Genomic DNA, 16938 nt, shown 5'->3' with positions numbered 1-16938 from the left:
CTGCTGCAGGGGGGGGTCGCTCTGCTGCAGGGGGTGATTCATACCTCAGCAGCAGTCACAGGAGTAGGTGCGCGCTCGGCTCTGTAATGAATAGTAGAAGGGAGAAACAGCGAGGCGGGGCTACAGTGGGTGGGTGGAGCCGGGATAAACAGCCTCACGGGCGGGACCCGGGATCAAAGGCTCAGAAGAGGGACTGTCCCGCTGTATCCGGGACGGTTGGGAGGTATGTTTTATATAGTATCAGTCGTGGAGTGAATATTGATTTGGGGTTTCAGTATGTGCAGAAATTTAATAAAATGATCAAAAGGATGAATATTGAAGCACAAAGTGTTTTTATTTCTAAAAAACTAAGCGCTAAATATGTATATACAGAAGGAAGGATGGTTGTGTTCTGAGGAAACAAGGGTGATTAGTTTTTTTTTCCATGTGTATGCCATTAGCCAGGAAGCAGGCGGAGCGAGCTACCTCACTACTCAGCTGCAGACACAGTGTGTAAGCCGAGGCAGACAGGGCATTGTAAGAACTTACTGAGCCATGGATAGTGAGGCAAAGAATGGAGGCACAGCCAGAGAAATGCAAGCAGAGCCCATGCTGAATGCCCTGGATATGACAGAAGAGCCAGCCAGAGCTGCTCAGCTCAGAAAGAAGAAGAAATCCAGCAAGTGGAAGGTCCTCTCCTTGGTAAGAGCCCTCAGCTGATACCTGTTCTTACTATTATCTTAGTACAAACTGGAGGAGAGGGTAAGTACATCACTGAAGAATAGGCCTGTTAATCATTACAGTAGATGTAGTGCCTATATGATACTTACAATCCATAGGGGTTGCATGTGAAGAAGTTTCTACCAGGACTGTGATATCTGAAATATCAAAGCGTGCAAATTGTCATTCAGACCGAGGGCTGGAACATAATGTTAGCCCATTCAGATTTAGGATTTTGATGAAAATCAGACTTTTAAGAAATAGTTATTTTAAGGAAACTGTTTATTTTTTTTTTTTCATTAATGTTCACATCATAGATCTATGCAATAAAATTGTAACCTACTTTTTTTTTCCTCTACTTTTTTTTGCTTTGTAATGCCTCTTAACACATTACTAAAAGTGATTACTGTGCCAAATTTGTCTCATAAAAGCTAGTCCTGCTATACTGGCAAAAAACATACTTCCTATCTGTTAGGCTAGGTTCACATTTCCGTTAAATTTTATCAGTCACAATCCGCGGCTCTAGTAAATAACGGAATCCGTTTAGCGGATTCCGTTGTGTCCCATAGACTTGTATTAGTGGCGGATTGCGAGTGATTACCTTGCGTTGCATCCGCTGCGCTGCGGTCAGTCGTTTTTGGACTGACCGCCGGGCGGAAACAACGCAGAATGTAATGTTTTTTGGGCCGTCAAAATTAACACACCGCGCAGGAATTCATCGCAATCCGTCAAGCTTGTAATGTTTGTCTATGGTGCTGGATTCCGTCATGCTCTACTGAGCATGCCCAGCGTGTTTGGCACACCCACTGGGATGTCCCAAACATAAACAGATCATGACTGATCCATCAAAAAACGGACGCACAGCGGATGTAATGGATGCAAAGGATCAGTTTTTTCACAGGATTCCTGTGAAAGGAATCCTGTGAAAAACACATCAGATGACATCTAAAAAACGACTGATCCGTCGCTGACGGATTTAAAACAACAGAAAGGTGGACCTAGCCTTAGATAAGTGTGTAAATAGATCCTAAATAAACAACAATGTAACTACAGTGAATTAAACATGAAAAAATAAAGGTTTGGGACTTATGCACATGAAAATATTAGGGAATGTCCACATATGTCAGAAATCCATTCCATACATCTTGTTGGCTTGTCTACTGCTTTTAGGAACAGAACAGTTGTCTCAAAAGACCATTTATTGTAATGGAAATTTGTTTCATCACACCATACTGTTACTCAGAGACTGCTTTTGGGTTCCTATTAAGGCTGTATTTCCACAATGAGTTTTTGGTATTTTTTTTGAGTTGTGGTGTGTTTCAAAATATATAATTTTTCTTTTGCGAATATGCTGAGTTTTATGTGCAGATTTTTCCCATAGACTTGTATAAGTACTAGAGATGGGTAGAGTCGCAGAAAACCAGGACTGACGGGTTCCTGCTAATTTTTTTTAAAAAAATTGGTCCGGTCTGGAATCCAGCCAGTACCCATATAAGTCTATGGGAATCAGAATCTGGCGATTAAAAATGTTGGTGGATGGGATAGGGAGATAGGAGCGCATGCACAGTATATTCTCTGAAACTCCGTGTCATAGCAGCAAGCTGTTTCCAAGTCGCACATTCACTTCCAGAGTCGTGTGCGTCTAGATTGTGAACTAAAAATAAAGGTAGATGCTAGAATGTAGGGACTCCTTCCAGTTATGATGTATTTTGTCAAGTGATCGGGGAGTGTTCAAAATGCAGCTCAGTTTAGCATAAACATTCTATTCTGTGGGCTTGGAGTTGTTTTTACAGTGCCTTGCAAAAGTATTCGGCCTCCATTTATTTTTTTCAACCTTTTCCCACATTTCAGGCTTCAAACATAAAGATAAAAATTTTAATGTTATGTTGAAGAATCAACAAGTGGGACACAATTGTGAAGTTGAACAACATTTATTGCTTATTTTAAACTTTTTTAAAAAATAATAAACTGAAAATTGGGACGTGCAATATTATTCGGTCCCTTTAAGTAAATAATTTGTAGCCACGTCTACAGGGAAGTATCAAAAATGGAACAGCTCATGGCCATACTTTCAGAAACTATAAAAATGAAATCCATAGAGCTGGTCCCCATTTTCACAGTAAGGCTATGTGCGCACAGTGCGTTTTTTGCGGCGTTTTTGCGCGTTTTTCGGGTGCGTTTTTGGCCTCAAAACTGCATGACTTTGCTTACCCAGCAAAGTCTATGAGTTTTCATTTTTGCTGTTCGCACACAACTTTTTTTTTTTAAGCTGCGTTTTTGAGCTTGAAAAAAAAAATGGACATGTCAATTCTTTCCTGCGTTTTCCGTCCATGCAATGCATTTGAAAAACGCAGCAAAACGCAGAGATCAAAAATGCAGCAAAACGCAGCCAAAAACGCACCAAATCGCGGTAAAAATGCATGCGTTTTGACGTGTTTTTTTTCAACGCGGGTGCATTTTTGTTCGTTTTTATCAGCCAAAAACGCACAAAAACGCAGCGACAAAAAACGCAGCGTGCGCACATAGCCTAATTGTATTTCAGTGAGATACTCCATTGGTGCTCCCCCTCCCTACTGGGACCTTACATCACACATCATCGAGCTTCCTCCATGCTGCTGGTAACAGCCAGCTCCCTGATAAAATCTGCTTCCCTGCAGGCCTAGATCAAGGAGCGTGGTCACGACCCCATTACACCCCCTGTTCTCGGGCTGCAGAGAAGCAGATATGATCAACAGCATGAATGAGGTCGCCCTGATGTATGATGTAACGTCCCAGTAGGGAGGGGGATTGGGAGTCTAAAATGCAGAGGCATCAGTATTTATATATGTAAAATATATAATATATATATATGGATCCTGTTTCATTGTGTCTGTAATGCAAATCCCCATTACGGATGTGTAACAATATAACTGTGTGAAACAGGCTTGGTTCACACAATGATTTTGTTTTCTTTTTCCTTTTACCATGTTTGTTGTTTTCAAACTTTAATCAACATGATTGTAACAGTGTGTCCATCGTGTAGTAAACCACTGCTTTGGCCTATATTGCACAATAAAAGATCAATCTAGATCAGTGATGGCGAACCTATGGTACACATGCCAGACTGGGCACACAGAGCCCTTTGTGCTGGCACGTGCGCTGTCGCCACAATCAGCCACTTTGAACTGCCGATGTGATCATGCCGACAGTTCAAAGTGGTGTTTAGCAGAGGAGACATTTCTCCTCACTCTGACACGCCTCCTCTCCTGGGCTGTAGGCCTGTTGCCTAGGAGACGGAGGAGCGTCAGTAGGCGGCGCCGGCGTCTTGTGGCCGCGCAGTGGAGCGGGTGATAGAAGGTGAGTTGTTTTTTTTATTTATTTTTAAGCTGTGTGCGCGGCTGTGCCAAGGTGTGAGGAACAGTGCCAGCACGGGGCATACAGACAGAGCACGGGGCATACAGACAGAGCACGGGGCATACAGACAGAGCACGGGGCATACAGACAGAGCACGGGGCATACAGACAGAGCACGGGGCATACAGACAGCACGGGGCATACAGACAGAGCACAGGGCAAACATAGCTGCAAGGATGTGGGAAACATGGCTGCAAGGATGGGGAAACATGCAAAGAGGGAGAGAAACATGCAAAGATGGGGGAAACATGGCTGCAAGGATGGGGGAAACATGGCTGCAAGGATGGGGGAAACAGGACTACAAGCATGGGTGGAAACAGGACTGCAAGGATGGGTGGAAACATGCAAGGAAGGGGGAAAACATGCCAGGATGGGGTACATTTAGCAGAAAGGGGAACATGCCAGGAAGGGGTACATTTACCAGTATGGGGGATATATTTACCAGGATGGGGGGATACATTTACCAGAATGGGGGAAACATGAAAGGATGGGGGAAACATGCCATGATGGAGGTACATGAACATGCCAGGATGAGGAAAAATGCCAGGATGGGGAACATTTAGCAGGATGGGGTACATTTACCAGGATGGGGTACATTTACCAGGATGGGGTACATTTACCAGGAAAGGGGACATTTACCAGGATAAGGGAACATGCCTGGATGAGGTACATTTATCAGGATGGGGTCATTTAACAGCATGGGGGAACATGCCAGGATGGGATACATTTACCAGGATGGGGTACATTTACCAGGATGGGGTACATTTACCATGAATGGGGTACATTTACCAGGATGGGGAATATGCTGGGAAGGGTTACATTTACCAGGATGGGGCCATGATGTGGACAAATATACCAGAATGTAGGAAATATATATCAGGATGGGGGACATGTTTACCAGGAAGTGGCCAGGAAGGGGGACATAACTACACAATGAAAGGGGAGGGCAGCAACTCGTACCTCTTTATGGGATTTCAAGATGTTCAGACTTTGAAATGTAGATGTAGATTACAGGGTGAAATCTGATTGCATTCCATGCTAAAATCTCTGTCTAATATGCTGCAATTTTTTCCAGAAAGATCAATCCAACTGCTGTGTCTGGAAAGGGAAGGGGCTCAGCTTCAATGTGTGGTAAGCATGCATGAGCGTGATGCCCCCTGCTGAAGAGAAGAGAAAACTGCAAAGGTAAGGTTAAAATCATTCTCGCTCATCACTAATCTTTACTAGAGATCTGGCCCAAAAAATTGTTTACAACATTGCAACATTTTTACTCCTCTATGTGATTTTTTTTTTTTTTTTTCTTTCAATTTTTACACCAAAAGTTAAGAACTTTTTGAAAAGTAAGTATAAAATAGCAGGGAGAGGGCATAGCCACCAAGGAACAAATTAATCAAGATGTATTGTCTATTTTTTGCTGGTACCATTTTGAACTCAATTGAGAAAACTGCGTGAAAAGAGCTAAAAGAATAGACATGGTGCTTTAGAAAAAAAAAAAAAAATGCTAATGACATTTGGCTCAAACTCTGCTGCGAGCATGATCTGAATGTCATTATACTTTGCTCCGATTCTCTCACATGCGACAGTTGGATCACTGGTGGATGAGTTGGAGAAGGACAGATTATTTTTTCCCTGTTCTCCATTGTCTATCTCAGCGTATATCGGACTGATGTAATCAGAGTGCAGTCCGATGTTTCAGTCACATCCATAGACTTGTATGGCAGCGCGTCATCTGAATTGCGCTGCCAATCGCAGCATGCTGCCATTTTTTTTCCTCAGTCCATTTAGAGTTGAGGAAAAACTCACAGATCCGACCTGCAACTTTGAGTAATATTGGTCCGAGTGCAACGTGAGATTTTTACGTCATATGTTATGTCCTTGCCTAGTTTGATGTGGGCTTCAACGCTGAGCCTGCATCTTTCCCTGCATGTGACACGCCGGTAGAGAGCGTCTCATCAATGCACTCATGATGTCATCGTGAGCCGCCGATGGGTTGTCATGACAGGCACGGGTCAGCTGATCACCCCTGTGTCTGTCATAACAATTTTCCTGTGAATGCCGGCTCTAAGTAGATAGCAGATAATAATTTCAGCTACTATATACAGAGCGATACTGATACGTTGCTCTATATAGCACAAGTGATCAGTCTATCACAGCTTCAAGTCCCCTAAGGGGATTAGTAAATACAATAAAAAGAAACAGAAAGTTTTTAAAAATATAAAAAAAAACCCTCTTTTGCCCCATTGAAAATAAATAAAACAATTAAAAAAATACACATTTGGTATTGCGACACTCAGAAATGTCCGATCTATCAAAATCTTAAATAAAGTAATCTAATCGGTAAACAGAGTTGTAAAAAACAAAATAAAATGCCCAAATTACATTTTTTATAAAAACAATAAAATTCAATAAGAGGCGATCAAAACATCACATCTACCCCAAAATGGTATCAGTTAAAATGTCAGCTCAGGCACAAAAAAGAATCCCTGAGCCCCGGATCCCAAAAAAGTCACAACATTACGGATCGCTGAAAATGGTGACAAAAGCAACTTTTTTTTTTTTCCCAAATTAAATAAAAATAAAATTATACCCGTTTGCTATCAACATAATCATACTAAAGCTGGAATCACACTTGCGAGAGACTCGCATTGCATCACCCGGCACGTCCACACACTCTCCTGACAGGAACAGGTCGGCTGCATGTATTTCTATGCAGCTGAGATGCTCCAGTCCTGAGAGCTGCAGGCCATGCCAGGTGATGTAATGCAAGACTCACGTGGGTCTCTCAGAAGTGTGACTCCGGCTTAACATGGCGAATCCTACTGCTAGGTGAGTATTACCATATAGTGAAAATGGTCAATAAAAATACAAAAACCATTGTGAAATTGCAATTTTTTTGCAATTTCACCACACTTGGAATATTTTTCACATTTTTCAGTACACTATATGATAAAATGAATGGTGTCGTTCAAAAGTACTAATCGTCCCACAATAACACAAGCCCTCAATAAGCTATATTGATGGAAAAATAAAAAAGTTATGGCTCTATGAAGTAGGGGAGGAGAAAACAACAAACACAAAAATGGAAAATAACCATGGCATCAAGGGGTTAACAAAACTTGGAAATTGATAAACTAATGCTGTTTTATTATAATGATCGCATGTATTGCACATTGCTAGCACTGTGAGAATGCTGGATAGTATGAGTAGGCAGAGGATTTTGGCTTGAAGGAACATTAGATCAACACTTTATTTTGGTAATTCTAAAACATATGCTGGTGTTGTTTATTTTGGCGGTAACTTTCTATAATTTTTCCGTTCAGTCTAGACTATGTAGATAGACATTCTAAAACAAACTGTATTTCCACGTCATAGACCCCTCCTTATATGAGGTGTGCAATCCATCAAAAGCTTGATATTTTCAGTATGTAAAAGCCTATTCAGGAAAGAAATACAGGGACAAGACTTGCTGAGTCATAAAGCACCGCTCTAAACAACATAGACAATGACATGCAAAGGTTTGGGCACCCATGGTCAAAAAGACTGTAATTGTGAACAGTTAAGGAAGTTGAAATGATCTCTAAAAGGCATAAAGTTAAAGATGACACATGTCCTTTGTATTTTAACCCCCCAAAATTATTTTCATCTTTTTTCATTTTAAAAATTACATATAGGAAAATGGGCCGATGCAAATTTTTGGGTACCCTTGGAGATTTGAGTGCTCCGATAATTCTGACTAAGGTTTCAGATCTTAATTAGTCTGATAGGGTTATGGCTTGTTCACTATAATTGTTAGGAAAGGCCAGGTAATGCAAATTTCCCAGCATTATAGAAACCCAGCCTTGTCTAAAGGCCCCGTCACACACACACAGATAAATCTTTGGCAGATCTGTGGTTGCAGTGAAATCATGGACATATTGTTCCATTTGTACACAGCCACAAACCTGGCACTGATTGTCCACAATTTCACTGCAACCACAGATCTGCCGCAGATTTATCTCTGTGTGTGACAGGGCCTTAACCTTGTGCCAAAAATCAGCAGCCATTGGCTTTTCTAATCAGCTGCCTGCCTAGCACTCTGAAATGGATGAAAACCCCTCAAACAAGAATTGAAAGTGTAACGCTCGCTGGGATGACAAGCAGGAGTCGAGCCACTGGACCACAGGGAGGACCTAGACTTAATCTGTCATTGGAGGTGCGTATCTGTGTTTGCTGTGACAGCTGATTTGAATGCTGGGCACTTCCAGTCATGAGCAGTATGAAGTTAGGTGTATGCCTCCCGGCTTCAGAGAGGTCTAGTGCGCATAACCAGAAATGCTGGGACTTTTGATCAGCAGTCAGTGGACACAGGTACGCGCATCACCACTGGTGAGTGGTGATGCTGCATTGAATAGCAAGAATGTGCTAGAAAAAAAGAAATGGCTGCACATCCAAAATTCATAAGTTGATCTAATGCCGCTATGCAAAAAATTAAATACCTGAACATGAGGTTCTTGGTTTATCATTCTGATAAGACTAAAAACAAAAAACTGAGCTGTATCAAAAAATCAGTAACCATGCAACATTACAAGCTTGTAAATGGCAGCCTCTAGACAAGAAAAGACAAAGAAAAATTGTATGAAAAATACCCTGAATAATAATGAATAAAATGCAAGTGCTTAATAACAGGGTACTTAGTATACACATTTTTTTCAAAAAGGTAAGAAGCCATGCCACCTCGTCACGGTGTACCCATCTGGAACAGTCCCTAACCAACTAAAGTTAAAAACATTTTCTGTACCTGACTAGTGTCATATCAAAACTCCAATGTGAATGGTAACAAGTGGTCAGCTGGGTCCAGATTAAATACACAGCCAAGTGAGAAGCAGATTAATTGTTTAGCCTCAGTATAAGGAGGGCTGCGCCCCCCCAACTTGCACTAAAGCAAGATAACAAGTTAGGGGCCCTGTTATTAAGCACTTGCATTTTATTTATTATTATTCAGGGTATTTTTCATACAATTTTTCTCTTTTTGTTTTTTTTCTTGTCTAGAAGCTGCCAATTACATGCTTGTAATGTTGCATGGTTACTCATTTTTGTTACATCTTAGTTTTTTGGTGTTAATTTGTTTGTTCTCTTGATTTAGTGCAAGTTGGGGCACAGCCCTCCCTATACTGAGGCTGAACAATTAATCTGCTTCCCACGTTGCTGTGTATTTAATCTGGGATCCAGCTGACCACTTGCTACCATTCACATTGTAGTTTTGATAGACACAAGTCAGGTATATATAATGGTTTTAACTTTAGTTGGTTAGGGACTGTCCCAGATGGATACACCGTGACGAGGTGGGATGGCTTCTTACCTTTTTGCAAAAATGTATATACTAAGTACCCTGTTATTAAGCACTTGCATTTTATTTATTATTATTCAGGGTATTTTTCATACAATTTTTCTCTTTGGTTTATTCTTATAAGGCTCGTTTCAGATGTGTTTTCAGGTACGTGTGACATCCGTTTTTAACACTGATGCCACACGTACCCATGTTATTATATGCTGTTACTCACACGTCCATGTTTTCACACGGACTGCAGACATGTCCGTTTTTCCTTCGACAGCACGGGTGTCACACGGATCGCACACTGATGTGATCCGTGTAACATCAGAGTGACACGTACCGGAGAAAACACGGGTCTTTTTAATAAAAATATTTTCTATATTTACCTGTATCCAGCGGTGCTGTCTTCAGCTCTGCTGCCTCCCGCTCCTGACAGCCGCTCATTATACTCACTGTATATTCAGTGCCCTGTGGAGCTGGAAACAGGAGCATCTCGGGGGACTTCAGTGTCGGTGACCGCATCGCTGGGTGAGTATACAGCAGAGTGTGTGTGTGTGTGTGTGTGTGTTCAGTATATACATGTATGTGCGCTATGTATGTGTTCGGTGTATCCATGTGTGTCTGCTATGTGTATATACATATGTGTGTGTATATATGATCAGTGTATACGTATGTGTGTGTCTGTGTAGTGAGAACCTGGAAGCCGGAACATCGCGGGGACAGCATCAGGGACTCATCACAGTTCCCAATGAACTCTGATGAACCCGTAAAACTGTAGCGGAGGTGTCGCAGGGGTGTCATCAGGATGTCCTCCTGGATGTCATTGTGCTTGCAGAATACTCACCTGTCACCGCGGTGGTGTCCGGCTTCCAGGTCCTGAGTGCGGTGAATAATCGATGAATTTAATGAGCGGCAGTCAGGTGCTGGAGGCAGCAGAGCCGGAGACAGCAGGTAAATATGGAAAATCTTTTTATTTCACAGACCCGTGTTTTCTCCGGTACCTGTCACACGTATGCAAACATGGATGTCACACTTGTGACACACACATGACCATAACCATGTGTGTGACTTGTACATGATTAAACACTGACGTCTGAAACCGGCCTAAGACTTTATGAAGCCCACTGCCATGTCACGGTGAACCTCTGAGTAGGTCCCTAACTCTGACACCTTAATGAGCAACATGCACCCCATATGGGGTGGAAAACTGCTGTTTGGATTCCTAACCGGGCTAAGAAGGGAAGGAAGGAGTGCTATTTGAACTTTGAAGTATAAAATTGGCTGTAATAGATAGTTGATGTCATGTCGCATTTGCAGAGGTTCTAATGTACCTAAATAGGGGAAGCATCCCCACATGTGACCCCATTTTAGAAACTAGACCCCTCAAGGAATTTGTCTAGAGATGTAGTGAGCACATAGAACTCACAGGTGTTTCACAGAATTTTATAATGTTGAGCTATGAAATTGAAAAAATACTTTACTACAAAAATGTTGCTTGTATTATACAATTTCTCCTGAGTACAGGGATACCCCCATATATGATGGAAAACTACTGTTTGGGGACACAGCAAGGCTCAGAAGGGAAGGAGTGGTATTTTGTCTGGAAAAGATTGCGGATGGCACATCCACTTTGAAGATCCCATGAAATGCACCTATTCTTGAAACTACACCAGTAAAGGAATTAATCTAGGGGTGTAGTGAGCAATTTTAACCTTCAGGTGATTCACCGAGTCGTATAACATTGGGCTGTGATTAACAAAAGAAAAAATGTGAGCAGCAATCTTTGGGAGGCAGTATGAATAAATTAACAGCAGTTGAAGAATTGGCTTTATTATAGTTTTTTTTTTTTTTTTTTTTTTAAGCCGTTCACTGTACGGTATAAGTGATTGATTGAGCGGCTTTTTTTCTAAAGTTAGTACAATTACAGCAATATCAGATTTATATACATTTTTTTTTTTTTTTTTTTTTTAGGTATGACTATCACACTAAAAACTGCTTTTTAACAAAATATAAGATTTTTGCATAACCGAAATTTGAAGGGTGTAGCTTTTTTAATTTTTTTTTGCTGACAGTCATGTGAGGGCTTATTTTTTGTGGGATGAGTTTGAGATTTTATTGGTACCATTTTGGGCCACATTTTTTTGATTGCTTTCTATTCCACTATTAGTGAGGCAGAATTAAGAGGAAACAGCAACTCAGAAATTGTTTTGTGTTTTGTTTTTTTTTTTTTTAATTTTTTTTGTTTTGTGTTTTTACACCATTTACCATGTTGTAAAAGTGGTAAGACAGCTTTATTCTTTGGGTCAGTATGACTATAGCGATACCACATTTATATTATTTTTGTAATGTTTTGCCGCTTTTACACAATAGAAACTACTTTATAGAAAAATAGATGTTTTGTATTGTGAAAGCCATAGCCTTTTTTATTTTTTGTTGACTGAGCTATATGGCAGCTTGTTTTTTGGGACAAGATGATGTTTTGAGCAATATAATTTTTATTTACATAAGACTTTTTTCATCTGTGTGATGAATAGACAGTTTTTGCAACCTTGTTTGTTTTATTTTTTTAGGGTGTTATTTTGTGTACTTTGTGTTTTTTTTTTTTTTTTTTTTTTTTTTTTTATTGTTATCAAATTGTATTGTAAATTGTTATTGTAATCATAAATATACGCTTAATATTGTGTTCACATAAATATTTATTGGTATATTTTTTTTTGATCTTTATTTTCTGATTTATTTTTTTTTTAAATATTTTTACAATTTATTTCTTTTTACTTTTTTACTTAGTCCCTATATAGGACATTAACAATTATTACTCTGATTGCATAAGCACTGAAATACATTATACCTCTCAATGCTGCACTGACAGAAGCCTTTTACATCATGCTTTTGGCATGATCTAACAGGTTTGCCATAGATGGCTGACCCGGAGGTTGTCACAGCAACAATTGGGCCCCTGTGATCACATTGCAGCATTTCCGATAAGGTGGGAGAGGGAACGCACTCCCTCCCCTAGCCTCCTAAATGCTATCATTGCTATTGATTGCAGCATTTAGGCGATTAATCAGCCAGCAATGGCGCCATCACCATTCCATCCACCGTAGCTCAGCTATAATTTGCGCTGAGCTCCTAAAGGCCGCTTTACACGCAACGACATCGCTAACGAGATGTCGTTGGGGTCACGGAATTCGTGACGCACATCTGGCCTAGATAGCGACGTCGTTGCGTGTGAAACGCAGGAACGACCGTTAACGATCTAAATTACTTACCTTATCGTTGATCGTTGACGCGTCGTTCTATTCCCGATTATCGTTGCTGCTGCAGGACGCAAGTTGTTCGTCGTTCCTGCGGCAGCACACATCGCTATGTGTGACACTGCAGGAACGAGGAACATCACCGTCCCTGCTGCCGCCCGCAATGAGGAATGAAGGAGGTGGGCGGGATGTTCGGCCCGTTCATCTCCGCCCCTCCGCTTCTATTGGGCGGCTGCTTAGTGACGTCGCTATGACGCCGAACGAACCGCCCCCTTAGAAAAGAGGTGGTTCGCCGGTCACAGCGACGTCGCTAGGGAGGTAAGTATGTGTGACAGTTCCTAGCAATGTTGTGCGCCATGGGCAGCGATTTGCCCGTGACGCACAACCGACGGGTGCGGGTAAGCTAGCGAGATCGCAGCGTGTAAAGTGGCCTTAACAATGATCGCAGGTGCACAGTCTCTGTGCCCGCATGATTGCCATGATGTACATTTTTCATTTTTCTGGAACTTTGTTTCTGTATTGCAATTTCTATCAAGACCTACACCACTTGCACCTAATAGTGCTGGATCCAGGGAGAAGAGAGTTAACTCTAATCTGAGTTTGTGTGTTCAGACTGCTTTCACTTAGGTGTCCTTCAGACGTCCATGCAAAAAAACAAACGTTTTGCACGGTTTATAGTGTAGATACGTATGTCCGTCCGTGTGTATTTCGTGTGCTATAAGTGTGACATGCAGATAGCACACAGACAGCATGAACTTATATACTTACCTGTCTTCTGGGCGGCTGTCTCCAGCTCTGCTGTCACACTTGCTTCCGGGTCCGCAGTCAGGGCAGTGAATATTTATGAACATAATGAGCGGCAGAAAATGGAGATGTCACTGTGTGGAGCACACAAACACACGGTCCATGTCAAAACATGGACGCGTGTGCAAGCCCATTGATTTTAATGGGTCTACGTGTGTCCTTGTTTCCGGTACGTTTGAAAACTGACACCACTTGTACCGGAAACATGGATGTATGAAGAGGGTCTTACTGAGAGTTAGCCTCACCTCCACTTATGACGTGTGCTACTCCGTTTGTCCAATTCTGGTCCCCAGGTCGTAAGTAGTGTAGAACAGCTAGGGGAGACAGTGGTAGTCGTGTGTGCAGGGGTTGCCAGGATGCAGCGCAGCCGCTCGGTAACCCCTTGCCTCCTGGTTGCCACTTCACTGCAGGGATGCTTTCACTGCAGTCCATCCGTTCTCTGAATCAATAAAGCAGACATCGGTGTAGTTCCTTCAAATAACCAATATTAATGAACTTCAATACAGGGACATTTTCCATTCGCAAAAACACGGGCATCACTTCTGGTCCCGATGGGGTTCCTACAGACTCCACTTCCACATATAATTTATCATCCGACCGCTTTCCTGGCACCTGGGCTCCATAGCACACCACTAGGCTCCTCATTCTGACGTCACGCTGTGAGAACCATTTCAAATAGTCCTTAAGCCAATCCGTCTCACCCACAGGGATTAGCTTGCACTTTGGAAGGGCTACGTACGACAGCACTCCTCAATTCGTGCTTTTGGCCAGGACCTCCCCTTCTCTGTTCAGGGCCCACTGACCTTCGGTCTCGCAGGGGATTTCTTAGGATTTTTCTTATCCAGGAAAGAACGGATACCTCTCCAACCGACTGGACTAAACCCCACTTCTGGCGCTGCAGTTCCACAGTCCTCTCAAGAGCAGTACCCCGTGTGTCCGGGATCAAAGGGCTGATCCTTAGGATCGTTAAGCAGTACAATAGTATGGCCTCTTCTTTCTATCTCCTACTGGGGACTCTCCTAATCTCCTTCTACATCCTGTCCTATATTTACCCTATCCTTCTCTTTTCTCTTAACCCTTTTCCTGCCTACCTAGGTGCCAGGGCAGGCGTCACTAACCCACACTGCCACCTGTTGGCCATTTACAAAATACATAATACATTTTATTACATTCAATAGAACCTTCTGTGTGCTGGCTACTTCTGCAGTGGGTGGCGTAGCCTTGACCCCTCCCTACAGTAGCAGTGGCTGCATAACAACAGAGGAATATAGCGCCCACAAAAAGATGAGCTTATAGAAGTAGGGCAGGTAATAGAAGTATATTAGAAAACTGATTAATAGTAAGAGCTAGAACATGTGAAAGAGGATTAAATTAGTAATGGAATACCTCCTTAATGATTAGCAGGAAATATATTTGTAGTAAAAGGGAGTACACTAATTTATTAAAATGTACAACATTACAGTTCAATTCAATGTTGAAAGATCCATTGAATATTTAGCAGAGTAATGTATTTTATAGATAAAAAGCCTTAGTAATTAGCTGCTCTTTAGGGAAGACATCTGCCGTTTCACTGTATTTGGCAGTGCTTTTAATGTGCAGCACTGTGTATAGTAATAACTTTGGTCATAGTTTAATTGAATTATTATTACAATCGCTGGTCTAGCTCAGCCATAAAATTAGTGTACTCTGTTTATTCAGTTAACTTCAAGAAAAAATGGTTGCAAATCAGATAAACATAGTTGCTGTGGAAGAAGGAAGAATATGTGGGTTTGTGGCTGCAAACCCAAAATAGCTACTTGGTTTAGGAAGTAAGATTGCCTAAAGCGTTTCTGAAGATGTTTTATAGTGCAAAATGTGGTATAATAGGGAAAAACAAGACAGAATACTATATTGAGCAATACAAAACTGTTGTAATTGATATTCGATTCACTCTGAATAAGATTATCAGAAAACAAAATCTGCTCTTCATAAGTAGGCTAACAGTCTTTCGTAAGCAAAGTAGAACAAAAATAGACGTTTGGCATTGCCATTTACAACTGGCTACAAAAACATTCTGTATCCGGACTTATCCTGTGTTTTATTATTGTTACTGGCCTATGCTACCCTGTGATATTTACTGATTGAGGTTTATATAACAAAAATGATAATACAACCCCCAAAGAGTGAATAGGAGCAGTATTTATGGAGCTTCTACAACCCACATGCTGGCATCACTACACCAGTGAGCATTGTACACCATAAGGCATAATTTTTTTCCATTATCTGTGGTACTTTTCCATTATCCGGATACCACTGCAATCGCTAAACTAATGCATTGATACTCTCCTCTGGGAAATAACGTATCACTGACATTTTTCCCAATATCCAGATGTCTCTGCCATCCCTAGACTGAATTATTCAGTTATTTAAACACATCTGCCTTACTTTAACCAGTGGCTGCAATAGACAACTACTATAAGGGGGGAGAAACCAACTGTTAGCAGCATTGGGAGTCTGCCCTAGACCATCCTTTTCCCTTCGGTCATGTTCATGATCGTGTCGGGATAATCCTTGTGAGCTGGGAGGACTTTAATCATCTCTTAATCATCACTGTGGAGGAGGGGCAGTGCTGGGATGTCCTTGATTCTTTTTTGTAGTGGTTGCTGCTAATATCCAATGTAGACGTGGAAATTGGGCTATCAATTTTGTTGGTAATTTGCTTCTGCAACCACATGAGGATTCGGAGATAAAGTAGTGGAGTTGGTGCATATTGATTAGTGTGGCGCCCTTGAGGCTCCAGTCGCCACGGAGTATTGCATTTTATTTAAGGTGCGATATTCACCTCGGGTAAGGAGCGGGTTTATCACCAGTGTTCCACATTCATACTTTTGATACAGCATAGGAGCCTTCTCACAGGGGATGATGGCTCAGGGTAGGCAGGGGGTAGCCGTCACGAGGCATAGGACTTTCCCAGTCACTGAAGCCAGCCACCTTGGGGGCGGGTTCGAGTTGGGGTAGAAGTAGGAGCAAACTCACACAATCTTCAGTCAGTCTACACGGTACACCAGTTCTGGGACACGACACCCTCACCACTTTCTTCTCTTCTCTTCACGGGGCCTGCGACTTGGAGCGAAGCGCTCAGCCCAGGTTCCTCCCTGCTGGAAGGGCAACTCTGAAAAAGAACTTTCTTCTTTCAAACATACGGTGACTACTTCTAACTTATCCGAGGTCGACGAGGCACATAACAGCGGGTGACCAGTACTACCCGGGCGAGCGGCACAAAGAGTGAGTAAAGACACCTGGAACCGCAGCATCTGACTCACTCTTATTACCAGCGCTGACGCCCCGCGCCTCGGCGCCAAAGGCCTTTGCCATCACTACTCACCTTATCCTTCCTAGGGCCCACTCCACCTGTGGGAAGTGATACCATCTTCGGCTGCTATTACCATCCACCCCGGAGGACAGTGACAGCAGTGGCGGCTAATCTCTGGCCGCGTAC

At 42.1% G+C, this 16938-nt stretch overlaps 1 protein-coding gene across 1 annotated transcript in view; it reads left to right on the top strand.

The window, feature by feature from the left end:
• The first annotated feature begins 534 nt into the window (after positions 1-534).
• The window catches only part of ENPP1 (ectonucleotide pyrophosphatase/phosphodiesterase 1), a 136711-nt gene continuing 120307 nt past the window's right edge, over positions 535-16938 (top strand). Inside the window, exon 1 of the mRNA XM_075341480.1 lies at positions 535-681. Within this exon, the coding sequence (XP_075197595.1) occupies positions 535-681 (147 nt within the window). The remainder of the gene's footprint in view (positions 682-16938) is intronic.

The sequence above is a fragment of the Anomaloglossus baeobatrachus genome, chromosome 3 (genome assembly GCF_048569485.1).
Source record: "Anomaloglossus baeobatrachus isolate aAnoBae1 chromosome 3, aAnoBae1.hap1, whole genome shotgun sequence".
Taxonomy (NCBI): Eukaryota; Metazoa; Chordata; class Amphibia; order Anura; family Aromobatidae; genus Anomaloglossus; species Anomaloglossus baeobatrachus.
This window is presented reverse-complemented; position numbering and strand designations above follow the sequence as displayed.